The sequence below is a fragment of the Hyaena hyaena genome, unplaced genomic scaffold (assembly GCF_003009895.1).
Source record: "Hyaena hyaena isolate Hyena2069 unplaced genomic scaffold, ASM300989v1 scaffold_533, whole genome shotgun sequence".
In the NCBI taxonomy this organism is placed as follows: Eukaryota; Metazoa; Chordata; class Mammalia; order Carnivora; family Hyaenidae; genus Hyaena; species Hyaena hyaena.
This window is the reverse complement of record NW_024081161.1, coordinates 148,688-169,263: the sequence shown is the minus strand read 5'-3', so window position 1 is coordinate 169,263 and position 20,576 is coordinate 148,688. Positions and strand designations below refer to the sequence as shown.

Below are 20,576 nucleotides of genomic sequence, written 5' to 3'. Positions count from 1 at the left end.
TGATTTCGTCTCTTTCTACTAAGCTGGAAAACAGACAAATACAGTGTCTTAGAGGATGTTAGAGCTACGAGAAGGAAGGAACCCCAGTTCTACTCTAAAAATTTTGAGAAACACTTGTGAAAAGGTCCCAAAAGACTAATAATAATGGAAGATATGTACTTTGCTCTTAAGGAACTTATCATCTAGAATAAGAAATAAAAGATAAATACATATAGAAAATTACAATGTGACATGTAAGTTACATTCATGATGGTCTGATACAGCCTATATGATTATGACTAAGAAATGTAAAAGCAGAAGAAAAGGTAATGTGACTATCTCAGATACCTCACAGAGAAGAAACAGACCATTTTAGGGAGAAGGACAAGTATGAACAATAGGAACAAACACACAAAGACAGGAGATACATGCTAGAACACAGTAGGAAGATGTGCCTCGCCAAACAGAACCACTATTTAGAGAGATGGGGCTCTGTGAGTTTACATACAGAAAACAGTGGGACAGGAAGGATAAATGCTTAGAATAAAATGCCTGGATTCTGTCTGAGAGCCACTTCATTGCATAAGCAAGAGAATAATATAAGGAAAAGAATATCTTTGATAGCATAATCTTGCAGTAGAATTTAGACATGAAATAGAGTGGGAAGAGACTATAATAAGACAAATGTGGATTATTAAGAACATGGGTTAAAAAAACAGCTGCCACAAATGAGGGGAAATAGTGAATCTGACAGAAGAACTCTAAAGAAGGATTTAGTGACCAATATTAACAGAAGTGGAAGAATACCAACACTACAAAACACTGAGAACGAGTAGAGTTTTTCTTCTTTAAAAAGGCACAGAAATTTCAAATTGTATTATACTTTATCTTCTCTGGGGAAACTAACAGCCAATCCTGCAAGCCACAGTTTTATCTTTAAAAAATGCCAAAGTACATATATGATTCATCCAATGTATTTCAATTCTATTTTCATGAAGTTAATTCAGTATTATGCTACCATTAGTCTATAGGGCTCAACATTCTTAATCTCAAGATCTCAGCATATCTGATTTCACTTGTACTCATGTTCTCTCTACATAACTGCTACAGGCATGATTTTGACTAACAAAGAGAAAATGGCTAAAAAAGTTAAAAGGGTACTTGAAGAAGGCCTTATTATCTGAGCATTCTTGACAGTCAGAAGAGAAATTTTATCAAACATTGGTTGATTTAATTTTACTTATTTTTTCTGAGAGAGAGAGCAAGCACAAGCAGGGAAGGGCAGAGAGAGAGGAAGAGAAAGAGAATCGCAAGCAGGCTCAGCACTGTCAGTGCAGAGCCCAATGTGGGGCTCAAACTCACAAACTATGAGATCATGGACCTGAGCCAAAGTCGGACGCTCAACCAACTGAACCTCTCAGGCACCGCTGGCTGATTTTTAAAGGCTAGTTTTCAAGGGTTTTTTAAGTAGCAAGTGCCTGGATGGCTCAGTCAATTGATCATCCAACTGTTGATTTCGGCTCTGGTCATGATCCTAGGGAAGTGGGTCGAGCCCCACATCGGGCTCCATGCTGAGTGTGGCCTGCTTAAGATTCTTTCTCTTTCTTCCTCGGCCTCTTCCTCTTCTCTAAAAAAATAATAATAATAAAAAATAAAGTAGCAGGTGGCAAAAGAAAAAATGCAAAGCGACATAATAACTACAAATACCAGAGAAAAACAAGTTGAGAAAAGTAAAATACGACAACTGTGATTTAAATTTTATTAGGATACATCAATGTAAATAATGGGTTGAATCTCCATTTATTAAACACTATTGTAGTTAAGCACTAAAAGACACTTAGTTTGTAAGATAAGTTCAACTACCTATCTAAATAAGATATATTTATAAGTCTAACTCATGTTTCTGTAAGAGGCATACTAAAAAAACTCGGGGTAAAAGTCAAAGATAGGCAATGAAATAGTACTCAAACATAAAAATATATCAGTAGCATGATCCAAATAAAGTAGAATTGAAGGCCCAAACAGTACATGATAAAAGAGTCATTTAATAAGGGACATAGTATAACGAAACATATTACAGGTATAAGCTTGATATAGCACTATGATAAAAAACAGTTTTAGAGAAATAAGTTTTAAATAAATAAGACATAGGAGATAATGGGTTTTATTCATCATCGAAAAAACAGGTAAAAAAAATAAAAACTATCTGAATACTATAATCAGATTGAAATCAACAGAAAAATTAGTAAATAGAAGCTATGTCTTTTTCTAAAATGACTAGAGAAGCAGGTGATACTAGCCTAAGAACAGGAAGAATAATGAAATAAAACATAATGTCCCCAGAAAGAGAATATAATATACAAAATAAACAGTCATATTAGAAGATAGCATTTTCAATCACTGAGGAAAAATAACTTTAAACTGGTGCAGAAATAATATGTGTCTTTTGTGGGAAAATTTAAACTTGATCTTCATCACAGAAACACCGAAATAAATCCCAGATAGACTAAAGGAGGTAAAAGTTAAAAAAACAGAAATACAGAGAACTAGAGGGTAACATAAGAGAATATTTATATATTCAATCCAAAGTCATAAAACAAAAGAAAAAGATGATTTGGATATATATAACTTAAAAACGTATAAATGACAAAACATACGAATTAAAAAGTTTATTTGTAACATTTATATCAGACAAGAAGGTGGTCACATGAGTTTTTAAAAGAATATCAGTAAAAAAAAGATAAGCACACCAAATTCTAAAAGGCTATTTCTAAATGTATCTAAAGGAAAATCTAAACTAAAAAAGGGTGAGGGCGCCTGGGTGGCTCAGTTGGTTAAATATCCAATTTTGGCTCAGGTCATGACCTCACGGCTCCTGAGTTCAAGCTCCGCATCAGGTTCTGTGCTGACAGCTCAGAGCCTGAAACCTGCTTAGGATTCTGTGTCTCTGTCTCTCTGCCCCTCCCCTGCTCGTACTCTGTCTCTCTCCCTCTCAAAAATAAGTAAACATTAAAAAAAATTTTTTTAACTAAAAAAGAGTGACAATTCATAAACCATCTGAACTAATGATGTAGAGACAGAAAATGCCCCAAATCAACCTACCACATTTGTGATCATGTATATTTAAAACTAAGGCTGCCTGAAAATTTCCTCTTTTAAAATCTGAAATATTTCCCTTAAATTTTGTTCATGTTCTGAATTAGCAATTTCTGAACTGACAGAATTCAAATCAGTGATTTATTTAAAAACTTTGAAAAAAAAAAAAACTCTGTAGCAAACAAGAGTTTAAAGTGAATTGAAGAGACTTCTGCTTCTGGACAAAATGAATAGACATACATTTCCCTGTAACTCTCCATTAAAGCACAATTTAAATCCTGGACAAAACATAGGAAGATTCTGAAAGATGGAGAGGAGGTGGAAAACGGGTAGGGACCCTGGAATTTGGGGTAGGACACAGCTTTGAGGTCCATGGCTTTCTTTTCTACTTCATTTATCCCAGATCAGGCACTGGAGAAGCCAGCACAAGTAAGAAACACCAATGGACACAAATGAAAACAACAAAGACAAAAACAAAAACTCCACAAAAGCCTGCTCTCTCAAGCCAAAAAGATCAGGGAAGGACAGCTAAGGTGACAAAACTTTTAGATAATAACCAGTCTAGTCCAGCCAAACACTACACAGCAAGTACTGACCCCTCCCCCACCAGCATATGCTAACTGAGGAACCTAGACTTCCAACCTCTGGGGGCTGTCCAATCCTTCTAGTGAGGTGGTGTCAGAGAAGACCCAGTATCAAAGTAGGGCTTTCACTTCTATCAGGCTGTCTAAAAAATGTCAGCCACCCTGCCAGTGTGAAGTGTCTGTGGAGACTGTGTTGTAGGCTGGACTTACACCCCTACCAGGCAGTAACGAAAAACAAACAAGCAAACCCACCCACTCTCTGCTAGAGTGGAATCAGAGGAAACCCACTAGAGAGTCAGAACTTTCATCACCAGCAAGCTATCATGAGGTCCTGCAGTTCCGGCAGATGCCACTAGAGGCGCCCCAGCCCTCACCCTGTTCAGTAGTAATACGGAGCCCCAGCACACACATGTCAAAGGTGACCAAGATGGGGTACCAGACTTCTACTGCTATCTGGCAGAAATGAGATGGGTCCCCTTTCCTGCGCAGAAGCAGCATCAGAGGACATCTGTTAGAAATTTTAAATAATATCTATTCTCACCATAATACCCAAAATGTCCTGGTTTCTAATGGAAACCATTCAACACACTGACCAGGAAGAAAGTCTCAACTAAAATGGGAAAAGACAGTCAACACACAGCAACATCAAGATGACATGGCTGTTATTATCTAACAAGGATTTTAAGGCAGTCATCATAAAAATGCTTTAATGAGTAATTACAAGCATGCTTGTAAACAAAAGAAAAATTTGAAAGTTTCCAGAAAGAAATAGAAGATATAAAAGAGCAACAAATGAAAAAGTTAGAATTGAAAAATACAATAACCACTATAAACTCAATGAATGGGCTCAGCAGCAGAATGAGGACAGAGGGATGAATCAGTGAATTGTAATATAAAACAGTAGAAAGTACACACTATGAACAACAGAAAGAAACTAGACTAGCATAAAAATGAACAGAATCTCAGGGAATTGTAGGACTAAAGCAAAATGTCTAACATTTGTATCAATGGAGTCATAATAAAGAGAAGAGAAAGAGGGCAGGACTGAAAAAAATGTTAGAAAATAATAATGACCAAAAACTTCCCCAAACTAGTAAGAGATGTAAACCTACAGATTTAAGAAGCTGAACAAAGTCCCAACAGGATAAACCCAAAGAAATTCATACCTAGACACATCTGAAAATTAGGACTAAGAAAAAAATCTTGAAAAGGACAAGGGGTAAAACAAGCCAGTAAAGAGACAGCAGAGTTCTCTTAAGAAACTGTGATATCAGAGAAGTGGCACAATATTTTTCAAGTGCCGAAAGAAGAAAAAAAAAAAGTCAACCGAGAATTCTATAGCCAGTGAAAATCTCATTCAGGAAACAAAAGGAAATCCAGATATTCTCATATGAGGAAAACTAAGACAATTTCTTACTGCAGGCCTACCTTAAAAGAATGGTTTACAGAATGTCCTCTAGACAGAAAGGAAGTAATAAAAGAAGGAACTGTGAAACATTAGGAGAAAGAACAATGGAAAGATCAAAAATAGGATAAATACAACAGATTACCCTTATTCTCGAGTTTTCTCATTTTTTTTTCTCTTTTTAGTAGACCTTTATTTTACAGTTTTTATTTTTATTTTTTTAAATTTTTTTTTACAGTTTATTGTCAAATTAGTTTCCACATAACACCCAGTGTTCATCCCCACGAGTGCCCTCCTCCATGCCCATCCCCCCTCCCCCCCTTTATTTTACAGTTTTTATTTTTTTTAATTTTTTTTAGTTTTCTCAATTGTTTAAAGGTTAAGGCAAATATTTTAATACTGTTGATAAAGATCTCTATGTTTGAAGAGAAAATATTTTGACTATTATAAATGGGAGGGACAGCAAGGTACATAAAGTTCTACTCCTCAGCTAAACTGGTAAAATGAAGAATAAGTCACCTTCCATGGGAGTTCACAGAGTAACCCATGACCTCATCTATTCCAGCCAAGCCCAGGGGTCAATTCAAATAATGGCAGATCTCAATCAACCTCACAGTCTCACAAAAATATAGCCTTGGGCAGGAGCTGATTTCAAGTTCTAGGTTGCCCACCAGCAGATATAAGGACCATCTCAAGATCAGAAACTTTAGTGACACTAGGCTGAACTTGAACCCTGTCCTTTAATATCTTTGGGGTTTCAAATGCCTCATCTTTTAAAAACTACTAGTTCACTAATAATTTCAAAGGATCCGTTCAGTCTGTAATTCTTTTAAGCTTACACAATTATTTATGTTGTGCCCTGGAGAAAAAAACATACTATAAAAAATTCAGCATAAATTTCTTTCTGAAGCTGTTTATCAGGGTCTAGAAATCAACATGGTATAATCTGTACATGTAGGTTATAGATGTGTCCACTAAAACTTGGTAATAAGACTGCCCTCTGAGAGTTATAATTCAGCTCATAATATGTGAGACATATGCAAAACTCCTTTAAGAGACAGAATGGATTTCAGGCATCTAGCAAAGTAAGACTCAAATGAGACTAATGAGACTCAAGATAATTATTCTACCTACTATACATGTATAAAGTACTGGATACCAGTAAACGATATGCACTTTTGGGAACACTGAGGAATGAGAACTAAACAAGGAGGAGAGGAAGAAGGCTTACAGGAGGAGTACCTAATTTGAATTAGAAATAATTAGACAAGAGTAAAATGGAAATTGTTCGTGAAGGGGGTTTTTGAACCAGGAGGAGTGGGGGAAACAGTGTGAAAAAAGGTACAGGGGATTGAAAACATACGGTCTATATAAGAAACTACTAGTCTATTATTTCAGAATTTAGAGAGGAAAAAAAGGAGGTAGCAAGGGGCAGTTAAGAGGTTGGACAAGGAAGGGCACATTGTAATAGAGGGTCAGCAATAGCACAATAGGGAAAAAAATCAAGAAAGCAAATATTGGCTCATAAGCACTATACAGCTCCTATTATAAAGAAGGATGTTTGAGCCAAACCCAACTAGAGGCTAGAGGGTAACAGAGCTTGTTAATGTAGCCCATACAGACCACCACCTTCTTGCGCAGAAAAGAGTGGAGAAAGCGTGGAGCCGGGGGACGAATGGAATAAACCTACAACAGTCACTTTCACTGTGTGATCTTCAGAGAGTCATTTAACCTTCTGGGGCTTCAAGACCTTCATCCACAAAATTAGGAAATTACACTAGAATATTTCTTAACTGCTTTTCTATCCTAAATACTCACAGTGGGGGGGAAAAACCCCCCAGAATTTCTTAAGATTAGAAAGACTACAAAGATGTAGTGATTACATTATCCAAAATATCAGTTAGCAGGTATATTTGGATTTATTTTCACTATCATTTTTTTGGGTATCTGTCCCACTTTTTCTGTTTTGCTTTTTCTTCCACTTCTTTCTGGTCTTCCTCAGGGTTGAATAATTCAGATACTCAATATGATAACAATAACAATCGGCCCTTAATTTATGTGCTCAGAATTCCTCTGAAATGCTGACAGTATCTCAAAATAAAAGCTTCAATTAGTTAATTCTTGAAAGGGATTATCTGCATATAACATAGAAGTCAAAAGGCTCAAAAAGGCTCAAAAAAATCATTCAGAAAAGTATATGTCTCCATCCCACTCCTGCTTCTTAGCCATACAGTTTACCTACTCTGGAGGTCAGTGTGTTGATTATTTTTCCGGATCTACTCCACTATACGCATTGGTGTACACACACACACACACACACACACATACACACACACGATTTATATATGAAAGATATTATAATTATACAATTATTATAAAATATGATTGATTATATAGCAGTAGAACATATTAGTGGGTATATATGATTGAATATTATAATGAATATAATAATACATTATAATGAATTACAGTGATATACACATAAATGTATGTGTAGGTATGTATATTCTGCCAATTACTCCTGTCAGTAGATCTTAGGTTGCTTCAAACTTGTTGGCAGATATTTATGTCGTTTCTGATCTTCTGTCATTACAATGTACTATGAATACTTTACAAATAAGTTATGTCAGTCATGGTTAAATTTTTCTGTAGAACAAATTTCTAGAAATGTTAACTACTGGGTCAAAAAAGAATTATTTTCTAAATATCAAGAATTATTTTCCAAATATCAATTGATTAATAGCTTAGAGGTCTAAGCCAATTCTGTTGGGAAAATAAAGACACAAATACTTGTCAAAAGTGTTAAATTATTTCTCTTTGCATTAATTGTCAAGGCAGATAAAAAATAAAACCTCCTGACACTCTGGATATAAAGTCTTCTTGTAGTTGGGGTGGGACGTGGGTTACATGATTTAGATAATCATGTAACCAGGATGTACATACAACATGAGGTCTTTTCAAGGAGCTCAGGGATTTTGTATTTATATACCTTATGGTAGATCAAAAAGTGAATAAAGAAATGCTGGGCCAAGGAATAAGAAAGCAGGGGGTAAAAGCATGAACAATACTAACAGTGCAGAAAATAACTCATTTCTGCACTGAGAACCCTCTTTTAGAAGTTTTATTTTAAACAGCTTCGGAGGAAAGAATTGACAACAACAACAAAAACAGAAAAAAGAGAAAAGACAGAAGATGGAATCTGGAAAACAGAAAAGAAAAAACAAGACAAAGAGAACAAGTAGGAGAAGAATGGTGTGTGTATCTTTGTCAATCCATATCTCCTCTGAGGTTTACATCTTGAGAAATCAGTTAATAAAAGCCACAGCAATTCTGGTCAACGTGAGAAAGCTACAAGGTATAAAGAAAATATCTTTCCCTTCGAGACATAAGCACTGACCTGTAACAGTTGTGTGGCAGTAGCTCTCTGCTCAGGATTCTTCACGAGGCACTTTTTAACAAAATCGGTGAAATCATCAGACCAAAGTTCTGGCTTCCTGAATGTTGGTGGTGGATTTGTGGGAATCATAAAAATAGCCTAGCAAAAATGAAATAGCCAAAAGAAATTAAGTAAGAATCACAACAGCACACCAAAAAAACAAATCTCTCTATCTTTCTATCGGACTCTAAATCTGAAAAACAAATTTAAGCTGTTCTAGGATTTCCAGTAAGACTGCAATTCAGGAAGCAAGTCCATCTGCTACTAATGTAATCATTTCCCATTAAATTTCCTCTATTTGAATTGCAGCTCATTGAGCACATCATTCTTTATTTTATCTATTATTTTTAATCAGTCTCCAAAAACGACTGCAATTCTAACCATTTTACCAAATTAGGAACATTCTCTAATTAAACAGATATAGTCCCTAATTTTGCTGTTGCATGCCAGATTTACTTCCCATTTCAGTTTTATATAAGTACTGCTGCTCAAAATGGATAGCAGCAGTCCAATTTGTTTCTGCAATCCAGAATATTTAAGTATAAATAAAATTACTACTGTGATTAGAAATAGTTCTAATAGAGCCAAGACTTTTGTTTCCTTTTCTAAATACATGAGTCAGGATTCCAAATAAAAAGTATTAAAGGTAATAGACCATATAAGTGTATTACTAATGATATAATTTAGTATTAATAACTTAGAACTGAACATATTACTAATGATATAATTTGATATTGATAACTTAGAACTAATTAAGTACATTCAGAAAGTTCAAAATTCAAAAGTTTTAAAAAGTCTTCCTGCCATCCCTGTCTTCCAAGCTGTCCAGTCATCCTTTCTCAACCAAGAGAATTAATCCCTAATGTTCTTAGGAAATCACTCTATGTAATGAAACAACTTCTCTCTTGGGCCTCTATAACAGTTTCTGATAAAATACTATATCACTAAAACATCATTTTCTTTGAAAAGATATAAAAGTGAAAGCATAATAAAGTTAAAACAAAATGTATTAAGCCATCACCATTTTCATTTTCACATAAGGTTATTAAAAAACAAGAGGCAAACACAGCCATAACAAAAATTTTACAGAGGAAAATGAATTCAACCATAGCTAACTATATTTTAACAGGTAAATTTATATAATTATACAGTCAACACAACAGGTGAGATGAGGGGAAAAAATGGCTTTTGGCGATCTTAATATATGCATTGGCAACATACAAACATGTGCCTCTCAAAGATGTGGCAAGGATGAAACATCTAAACAACTCTCTTTCTGGGCTGCAGAATTCTCTGACTTTCTAGAAGGGAGGTGTCTGTCTGTTCTATTCTCGTTTTTTGGCCTGGCTTTGGTGGTCTTCTCTCTTCATGTATAAACAAATTTCCTTACTGCAGAAAGAAAATAAAGATGGCAATACTACAAACCAGAGCATGACTCAGAAACCAGTTATTTTTGTTTTTTTTTACCACTGAAAGAAAGTACTCATAATTATGTTTAAAATTTCTGCTCATATATGGAGAAAACATCACAGCTCTAGAAAAAGTAATAAAGATAATATATTCTTGGGGATATCAATTTTAATGTATTTTGTTGCTATCATAAAATTGTTGCACTCTCCACTGGATTTTATTAGCTGTTCAAAGTCATTTACAAGTACCTAAAAACACAGAATTTCCATAATAAAAGACGTATGACAGATCATTTAGCTCAATCATTTAACAGAAAAGGAATCGAAAGACCTGAGAGGCTAAGTGACTTAAAACCAAAATATTAGACCAACAAAAGGCCTTAATTTAAATGATTAACAAAGTATTTTAATGCTTCCACTGTTATTTCAAGAAGCAAGAAGGTGAAGTACAAAGCAAAGAAGGCTACTGAATCTAAAGCAGCTAATAAGAAAACAGAAATAACAACTGATGACATTTTCAACGTATTTGTCTTCCCAGGCCCTCCTCTTCTAAGTGGGGAAGAAAGTATAAGCAAATATTAAGCCTTTAAGATAAGAGAGTGACCGAAAATACCATAAAACTTATTACAATCACAAATGTGACCTTCGATAGAGTTGAAGGTCATTCAATGAAATACAAATGAGGGAAACACCATTAAGCGGAGAAAATAAAGTCTTTTCAACAAATGGTGCTGGGGAGACAGGATATATACATGCAATAAAAATGAATTTGGATTCTTATATTATGCCATATACAAAAATTAACTGAAAATGGATCAATGACCATAACAATAAGAGTTAAAACTATAAAACTTAGAAGAAAACATTGGGGGAAAACTTCAAGACATTGGATTTGGCAACAACTTCTCGGATGTGACACCCAAAATCTAGGCAACAAAAGAAAAAATAGGTAATTGAACTTAACCAAAATTTAACACTTGTGCATCAAAGGATACTATCAATAAAATGAAAAGGCAACCCAAAATGGGAGAAAATATTTACAAACCTTATGTGTGGTAAGAGTTTAATAACCAGGATATATAAAGAACTCTACAACTCAACAAGGAAAAACCCAAGAACCCAACTTAAAAGATCGACAAAGTACTCAAATAGGTATTTATTTCTTCAAAGAACATATACAAATGGCCAATAAGTACATGAAAAGGTACTCAACATCACTAATCATTACAGAAATGCAAATCAAAACGACAATGAGGTATGTCTCAAGTTCATTAGCATGGTTTTTATTAAAGAAAACAAAACAGAAAATAATACATGGTAGGAAGGATGTGGAGCAACTGGAATTCTCATGCATTGCTGATGGAGATGTAAAATGGTGCAGTTGCTTGAAAAACAGTATGGTGATTCCTCGAAAAAATCAAACATAAAATTACCGTATGATTCCCCTAATTCTACTTCTGGGTATGTACTCAAAAGAAGTAAAGTCTGGGAAGAGATATTTATATACCCATGTTCATAGCATCATTATTCACTGTGGCCAAAAGATGGAAGCAGCCCAAGTATCAACTGACAGATGAACGGATAAACAAAATATAGTGTTTATGCTGTATACACACATACAGTGGACTATTATTTAAACTTAAAAAGAAAACTTTGGAGGCGCCCAGGTGGCTCAATTGACTGAGCATCCCACTTTGGCTCAGGTCATGACCTCACAGTTCGTGGTTTCGAGCCCCACATCAGGCTCTGCGCTGACAGCTCTGAGCCTGGAGCCTGCTCAGAATTCTGTGTCTCCGTCACTCTTTCTGCCCCTCCCCTGCTTATGCGCTCGCTTGTTCTCTCTCTCAAAATTAAATAAATAAACATTAAAAAAAGAAGAAAATTTTGACACATGCTACAATACTGAAAAACCCTGAAGATGTTATGCTGAGTGAAATAAGCCAGTCACAAAAGGGCAGACAATACAGGATTTCTCTAATATAACATTCCTAGCTCGTACTCAAATTCATGGAGACAGTGAGGGGAATGGTTGTTGCCAGGAGTTGTAGAAAGAGGGTGCTGGAGAGTTAGTATTTAATGGGCAGAGTTTCAACTGGAAAAGATGAAAAAATTCTGGAGATAGATAATGGTGATTGTTGTACACCAATGTCAATGTACTTGATTTCACAGAACTGTACACTTAAAACAGTTAATTTTAGGGGCGCCTGGGGTGGCTCAGTCGGTTAAGCATCCAACTTTCAGCTCAGGTCATGATCTCGCAGTCTGTGAGTTGGAGCCCCGCCTCGGTCTCTGTGCTGACAGCGCAGAGCCTGGAGCCTGCTTCGGATTCTGTGTCTCCTTCTCTGTCTGCTCCTCCCCCACTCACACACTCTCTCTCAAAAATAAATAAACATTAAAAAAACTTTTAATGGTTAATTTTTTGCTGTATTTTATCACAATAAAAGAATATGAATGAAGGAAAACATAAAGTGATAAGTTCAGAAATATTTGTTAAGTGCCTGCTGCAGATGAAGCATGGTGTTGTTAAGCATTAAATGGAGCTCAAAGAAGCAGCAGGAAATATAGTCACTACCCTTAAGAAACTTCTAACCTGGTCTGTCAATGAAAGCACAAACAATAAAAGAATTAAATAGCAGTATAATAATAAAAGAAATGATAATAAGGCATATAGAAGAGAGGTGATTCCCCTTAGTAGAAATAGTGTAAGGAAAAGCAGGAGAGTGGAAACAGGTGAGGAGCAGAGAACAGCTAGCTGACTGCTTGGTAAGGTATCGGAAATGAGAAGATTAGAAAGGAAATGGAGAATATGGAGTTTGGTCAGCAAGAAAGTACACAACTGAAAAGAAATTCTTTTCTGGGTATGTGTATGTGTATTTGTTTTTGATGAGGCTGTTTATGACCCAAGAAGTAGATTAAACAAAAACAAAACTCCTGGAGACACTCTAGCTATGGAATAGAAAAGGCAGTTAGGGGCGAGTATAGATGGCCCAACATGAATCATAGAGAGTTCAAACGAGGATGGTTTCTACGGAAATGAAATGGAAGAAATGAGGTAGAGGACATACTACAGAGGAAGAACCAAGAATATATCTTACCAACATTGTATGGGAGGGGTGGAAAAAAAAAGAAGACTGAAAGATTACTCTAGAATTCAAGAAATTAAAAAAAAAAAAAAAAAAACAGTATCTTAACTGCAAGGCACTCAGGTATTCTAACAATTCACTACATCATTTTTTCCAAAGCCCTGACAAGATGCAGCAATTTGCTGCAGTGTGTTACCACCCGTTTCCAACTTGGAAAGCGATCCAAAGGACTTCACATGGGCAAAGTAGTGAAGATTCAATACCCAAATTTGATGATTCTAGGGTAAGAGTTAATCTCTTTATTGGGCTATTCACCTTCTTTCAAAAGTGGAAAATCCTTTCATAGAAGAGAACATTCTTACACATCTTACATCATATTACACATATTTACATCTAATATGGTCCTTCAAAAGCGGTACAGCCAGTTTTATGACACAATAAGCACCTATCAAATGACATTTATCAAGTACTTTCTGTGTGTTCAAAACTATGTTCTAATAAAGTTGCAGACTGATAGGCCACAGGCCAAATAACATCAGTGAGCTTATTTTGTTCAGTCAATATCAAGTTTACACTCCCACAAGGTAAGATTCTGCTACAATTAGGGTGATTTCACCCAGGATATATGTTCTCCCTTTTACATGGGCCCCATTTAGTCTGGCTCAGTTACCTACTTTACCTGATGGTTCTTTCAAGTATTTAACTTTGTGAGCCCTGCTATTATGGATTTTAAAGTAAAACCTGTATCTCAAAGCCCCAGAGCTCAGTCAATTTGTTGGAGAAGGAAGGTAAATTAACACAGGAAACAAAAAGCAACAATGAAGTACTGGAAAATAAAGTTCCTCTGTAAATAACCTAATTAATCTCAGCTCCATAGTTGAAATAGAACCTAATCTGGCTTCAAGGATGGGCAAAATGGGGTTAATATCAGCTGCTGGAAAAGGCACACAAAACCACCTGCTACTTCAATTAAAGAATAAAAATAAATTTGAACTCTCATCTCTGCAAAATAGTTCAAAGCACCCACATAAGCCCCTATATACTAACCTCAAACTGCAGGTAAATGATACTAGATTGTCTAGATAAATGTTGTTCATCTGCACTTGTTACAAATTGATGGATAACAACTCAGTGATTTATGTTCTTGTAGCTAATGCTCTCCTTTGAACTTTGAGTCAATAAGTTGCAGTCTTATCTTCTGATAATCTTAACATATAAGGCTCACCTCAGCAGTAGCTATTAGAAACTCAAGGATAAAAAAAAACCTGAACTCTCTTATTTACCCAGTACTATCATAAAGTGATCCTAAAAGGTTCACATTCTAGTCTCAAACAAGAATTGAACTGCATATAGTTCAAACAAGTAAGTCTCATTATATGGTCTACCAAAAGTACAGACTCTGAAAGGCTCCAGGAAAACCACTATACCTTTTCTTTCTATTTCTATTTTTTTAGGATAATTAATAACAAATGGGCAGATTTTCTCACAGACTTAACTTTGTTCAACTAATTTAACCTAATCATGAATCATAAAGGATCTTCTTAAGAATCTCCAGGTTTTGCATGAGCTAATTAGGTAATAGGCCCCTGCTGTAGAAAGTTTTGGCAATCAGTGGCTAGCCTTAGACTAACAATTCACTCCCTCCCTTGCCACCAACCAAATCGCAGGGACACACTTTACAGCCATATAATTTATCTTATCTCTAACACCATTTTGATTGAAGAATGTGAGTACAATGAACGATATGCTTTTCCTTGGGTTTGTTTCTACACAGTGTGTTGCTTCACTACATATTGAACCTCTGCTTAAGGTTGTTTTTTTAAATTTATTTTTAACGTTTATTCATTTTTTTTTAATGTTTTTATTTTAGAAGAGAGAGAGAGACAGAGTGAGCAGAGGAGGGTCAGAGAGAGAGGGAGTCACAGACTGAAACAAGCTCCAGGCTCCGAGCTGACAGTCAGCACAGAGCCCGACGCGGGGCTCGAACCCACGAACCGCGAGATCATGACCTAAGCGAAAGTCGGACGCTTAACCGACTAAGCCACCCAGGCGCCCCAAATGTTTATTCATTTTTGAGACAGACAGAGAGTGTGAGCACAGGAGGGGCAGACCGAGAGGGAGATACAGAATCCACAGCAGGCTCCAGGCTCTGAGTTCTCAGCACAGAGCCTGATATGGGGCTAGAACCCATGAACTGTGATATCATGACCTGAGCCAAAGTCAGATACTCAACCTACTGAGCCACTCAAGTGCCCCTGAACCTCTGATTAAGTTTTAAAAAGAACTTCCCTGATCACAAGTAGTCTAAAGAAGCCAAATAGGAGTGCCTCAAAACAAGTAATTCACTCCATGCTTGGAATTTCATGCCTTAGACTCCAGGAGCATCCACATGTGGAAAGAGCTGGAGCTGAGAAAGCACATTACCTGCACTTTATAGTCTCAGTGGAGTGAGTCAACACATATGCCTGAAGCTAAGGCAGCTGGGTTTGTGAATGTACAGAAGCAAGGACATGCCAGAATAACAAAGCAGTCTGCGCCTCTATTCAAGAACCTCAGGTATATGAGCAAAAGGTTATCTTCATAACAAATAAATAAGATAAAGAATGAGAAAGCACTTTATAACACTTCAAAGAACTAAATAAACACAGCTGTTTATTTTTCTTAATAGCAAACATAATCCATAGGCAGCAAGCTACTAAGTCAAATATAAATATACAGCTTCTAAAAATGACATATAGCAATAATAATTTTCAAAAGACTATACAAATAAGACGGCAAACAACACAACAAAATGAAACCAACACTGGACCTGTGTCAGAAAAATAGGCTTGAGCTCTTGATCATCCTCTGATTGTGCAGCTTCAGTGTTTTCATATAAGTGATGATGTTGGACTACATGTTTTTTCAGGTTCTTTCTGGATCTAAAAGACTCTGGCACTCTAACTGCCTAGCAATCAAGGAGTTAAATCCTCCTAGCCAAGCACTGTTAAGAAAGGAGATGGAAATGGGGAAGGAGAAGGAAGGATAACAAAATGGTTACTAGAGGTTAACACAAAAGTATAAATATTCTTTTTTATTACCACTCCCTCAAATGCAACTTTGAAGCAGACAGAATACTAAAATCCAGAGTGAACCTTGTTATTAGGGTGCAGTTTCTACAGAAAGCACGGGGTTAAAGTATTGTGAGCATAACCTCACAATTCACTCCAACTCCAATTGCAGGAACTTCAATAATCATTAATCTGTCCTTACAATAAAGGTCAATTTTGCCTGCCGAGGTACCAAATTAAGGGAAGGATGCAGATGATGTCCTGGCAGTATAGAGTGAATCAGAGAACCAGCTCTAAAGGTCACAGCCAGCTCTCGATAGCACTGGGTACAATAACACTACCATTATAAGTAGCTCTTCGACCTATTTTACTTCTCTAGACCTATTTTCATATATTAAAAATCAGAATAATCATACCTACATTACAGAGCTGTTCTGAAGCTTACGTGGGTTAATAAATGTAAAATACATACAGCAGCACCTACCACATTGTAAATGCACAAAAGTTACCCCATTTTACCAAGGGGACCCACAAGAGTAAATTACCGTATTCAAGATCACACAGTTAGTAACTGGCTATCAAAACTGAAACTCAGGTCTAGCCGGCTCCTTAGCCTCTTCACACTACCTCTATATTTCTATTAAACTTCTGCCAGAGATAATGCTAAAAGCTCTACAATGCATATTCAGGCTCCAAAAAGAAAATGGAAAGCTTTTTGTATAAAGATAGTTATAGTTCACTTTCTGTAACAGCGAAAAACTGCAAAGGAAAAATACCAATTAAGAAATGGACAAGTAAACTGCAATGTATCAATAAAATGGAGTAACATATTGCCATAAAAATAACAAATGTGTGAATCAAAATCACAATGAAATGATTTTTAAGTGAAAATGAGAAAATAAAAGTCTGTACTGTATGATTACTTTCAGTAATGACACGTAGCAATATGTCACATTAATGACATGTAGCAATAAAGACTGAAAGGTGGTACAGAATCTTGAAAATTCAAAATATCAATTCACATCAGCAACTGTCTACAAGACTGCAAAAGATTCTTTTCACGTTTTTTATTCTCAAGGGCATTCACTATATATATTAAACTTTTAAAAACTGTACTTGAGGGGCACCTGGGTGGCTCAGTCAGTTAAGCATCCGAATTCGGCTCAGGTCATGATCTCGTGGTCTGTGAGTTTGAGCCCTGTGTCCAGCTCTGTGCTGACAGCTTGGAGCCTGGAGCCTGCTTCAGATACCATGTCTCGCTCTCTCTCTGCCCCTCCCCCACTAGTTCTCTCTCTCTCTCTCTCTCTCTCTCTCTCTCTCAAAAATGAGCAAACATTGAAAAGAAACCAAAAATCTATACTTGCACTGCTGAAGTTATAGCCTACTGCAATCTGCCTCTATAACCATCTCACATAAGCATGATTGAAATTCCAACACCTTTCACGGCTTCCATCTTTCGAGGTTGAAATATAATGTCTCTTTAATACAATGCAAAAGTATTCATAAAAATATGACTAAAGAAGAAATCAGTAATGAATAAGAGCCAAAGCTAAGGAACTTTCCCACCCTACTCTCTCCCCCCAATCTCCCAAATTAGAATTCCTATGTGTGACCAGTTCAACCAACTGTTTTGAGCACATAAAATGTATCCATACCTGCAATATAAGAATGTCTTTGAAAAAAATTCTTCAAGAAGCTTAGAATTTAATGGGATAGGAAAATGCACACCAGATCATTTCAATAAAATAGTGTAAGTACAAAAATATATGTGAACACTGGGCATTATGACTTGGTCCAAATTGAGGTTTTAAAAAAAAAATGAGACTTAGGCTGAATGCTAAAGAATGAGTGAGTTAATGAGTCATAGAAAACAGAACAGCATGTTCACGATGTGGGGTCTGAAACACCAGGGGTCTGTGAAGGAAAGTGACTTGTTTCAGGAATGGGGCGGGGAAATTACAAGGCGAGCCTGAAGCATCTTACTGGCCCTTAGAGGAAGGAGCCAAAGACCAATTGAGTCATGTCAAAAGAAGTTCAGAACATGGAGAGCTTAGCTCCACCCATAAGAGATTCTTATTTACTTTATCTGAAATGAGGACCAATAACAGTACTTTTTTTTTCTTTTTCTTTTTTTTTTTGGTCTCCCACACAATTCTAAGGTGCAGTCAACACTGAGAACACTGTTATAGGACATATAATATAAGGCAAGTATTATCACTCCATATACTTCCATTTCAATACCTCCCATATTTAAACCAGTACTCTGGTTAGTTATAAACTCATTCTAAATGCCCTGGATAACATGGAAACTACTTAAAAGCATAACTACAGTGCCTCAAGTATCTCCACAGTATTAGGCATAGTCACTTCTGCAAAGTAAAACCTAAATTTATATTGAGAGTGTTGATATAAAGACTTCCAGGTAATACAGTTATTTGTTTTTCTTTCATTTTTTTTGTTTTATTTCTGAGAGAGAGGGAGAGACAGACAGACAGACAGACAGACAGCATGATCAGGGGAGGGTCAGAGAGAGAGGGAGTTACAGAATCTGAAACAGGATCCAGGCTCAGAGCCCAATTCAGGGCTTGAACCCACGAACCGTGAGATCATTACCTGAGCCGAAGTGAGACACTTAACCGACGGAGCCACCCAGGCATCGCAAATATGGTTATTTGAACACATAATGATTTATCTCAACTCCATCCCAAAGGAATGTCCTTACTGAAAGACAGTAAGAATTTTAAAAAATAGTAAGTTTTGAAAAACGACAGTAGCAGTTCTACCCCTGAATGGCTATGTGGCTTAGACTCAAATCTTAAGTCTTCATCATAAAATAGAGGTAACAGTAGTGCCATTTGGTTGTTTTTAGAACCCATCCAACTTAATTCACTAGTTATTATATAACAGCTTAACTGAGACATAATTCACATATGTGATCTATGGGATCTGGTCTCTAACTGATCTGGTCCTCTGCCACCTCTCTGACCTCATCTCCTATCTCTCTCCCTTCCCTGGCCAATTCCAGCCATATAAAAACCTCCACCTTGTTCCTTAAACACCAAACATATTGCCGCATCAATTTCCTCTGGCTAGAACACTCTTTCACCATAAATCTGCAAGTCCCATTTACTAGCTTCCTTTAGATCTCTACTAACATCACCTTATTAGACAGGCCTTTCTTGACCATTATAGATAGAATATCACAACCTCCCCTGTCATTCTGTATTGCTCTCATCTTGTTCTATTTTTCTGGTATAGCAGCACCTGTATATAACTATATATTACAGTTTTTGAGTATAATTTATTGTCTCTATCCACTACAACATAAACACTTAAAAAGCTGGAACTCTGCTTCATATTCTAATGCCTAAAACAGTGTCAGAGCAGGCAGCCAATAAATGAGATGGATTAATATACAACAAACTCAGTCTCTCTCAGCTTCACTGAGATTTTTATTTCCAAAAAGCAGGATTCAGATGTAATGACCCTGAAGATGGCTGCTGAGCTTTAAAACCTACACATCTAGCAAAGAGACAGAACTAGGGAGCTAACGGTGATGTATAAAAATGTAAGCTGGCCTTCTAAGAAAGGAAGGAAGACTTTACAATAAATGATTAACTACCAAAAGAATAAAGTATATATGCGAGATACCTCCAAATAAACACGTGAAAGACTTTATAATAAAACTATATAATTAAGCACAGAGAACAAGACTATCTTGCCAAGATTTGCTATCGTTGGCAAAAATCCATATTAAACTCAGCTTCCCCAATTCCAGATACAAATGGAATTGTGAATTTGGCAACTCACTGGAGAGAAAAGACTGAAGTACAATCTGGGTTCACATTAAAGTTACCTCATTCTTCTCAACTCAGATCTGACCCAGAGGAAAATTTTTAACAGACTGTGTTGGACTAGTGCCATACTACACTCAGTAAAGTTCAAAATTAGCATTTTAGATGCTAACCTAAAGGATTTGTATTTTGTTTCCTGAAAACTAAAGGGGGATAGTAAAAATATAATTATGATGAATTATGAATATAAAATGGACTATTTAAAGAAATATTTTGTCAAAGAAAAAGCAAATTCTAACACCAGTCCTTCCCTCTTTTGATTTCATTCATGCAGTGTCTCACCCAGGTCCAAACACATGGTAGCACTCAAGCTGATAAGAGAGAGATAACTCTCTTCTTTCCTCTCAAAGTTGATTCAGATTTAGTGATATACGATATATATGTGTCCACCTCAAACTTCCTGTTATCAAAAAAATGCAAATAAAAGTTATGTGCTTCCACTTTTTCTGTATATGCATTAAAGTATTTATTTTATTATCTCCTATGTCACAAAGCATTGTATTCTAGGCAGAATACAAGATAAATAAAGTAAAACAAGATAAAAGTTACCCACGCTGCTCTCAATAAATGTATAATCGGGTGAAAAAGTCAGACAAAATACAACAGAGTGTGATAAATTCTATGATTTGGGGGGTCTACAGGGTGCAAAGGAAGGAAGCCCTGAGGAAGGTTCCCAGGTT

General features: G+C 36.1%; 1 protein-coding gene across 1 annotated transcript in view; it reads right to left on the bottom strand.

The window, feature by feature from the left end:
* The window catches only part of STK3 (serine/threonine kinase 3), a 267,353-nt gene that overhangs the window by 119,877 nt on the left and 126,900 nt on the right, over nucleotides 1-20,576 (bottom strand). Inside the window, exon 7 of the mRNA XM_039255488.1 lies at nucleotides 8,462-8,599. Coding sequence (XP_039111419.1) covers nucleotides 8,462-8,599 — 138 coding nt within the window. The remainder of the gene's footprint in view (nucleotides 1-8,461; nucleotides 8,600-20,576) is intronic.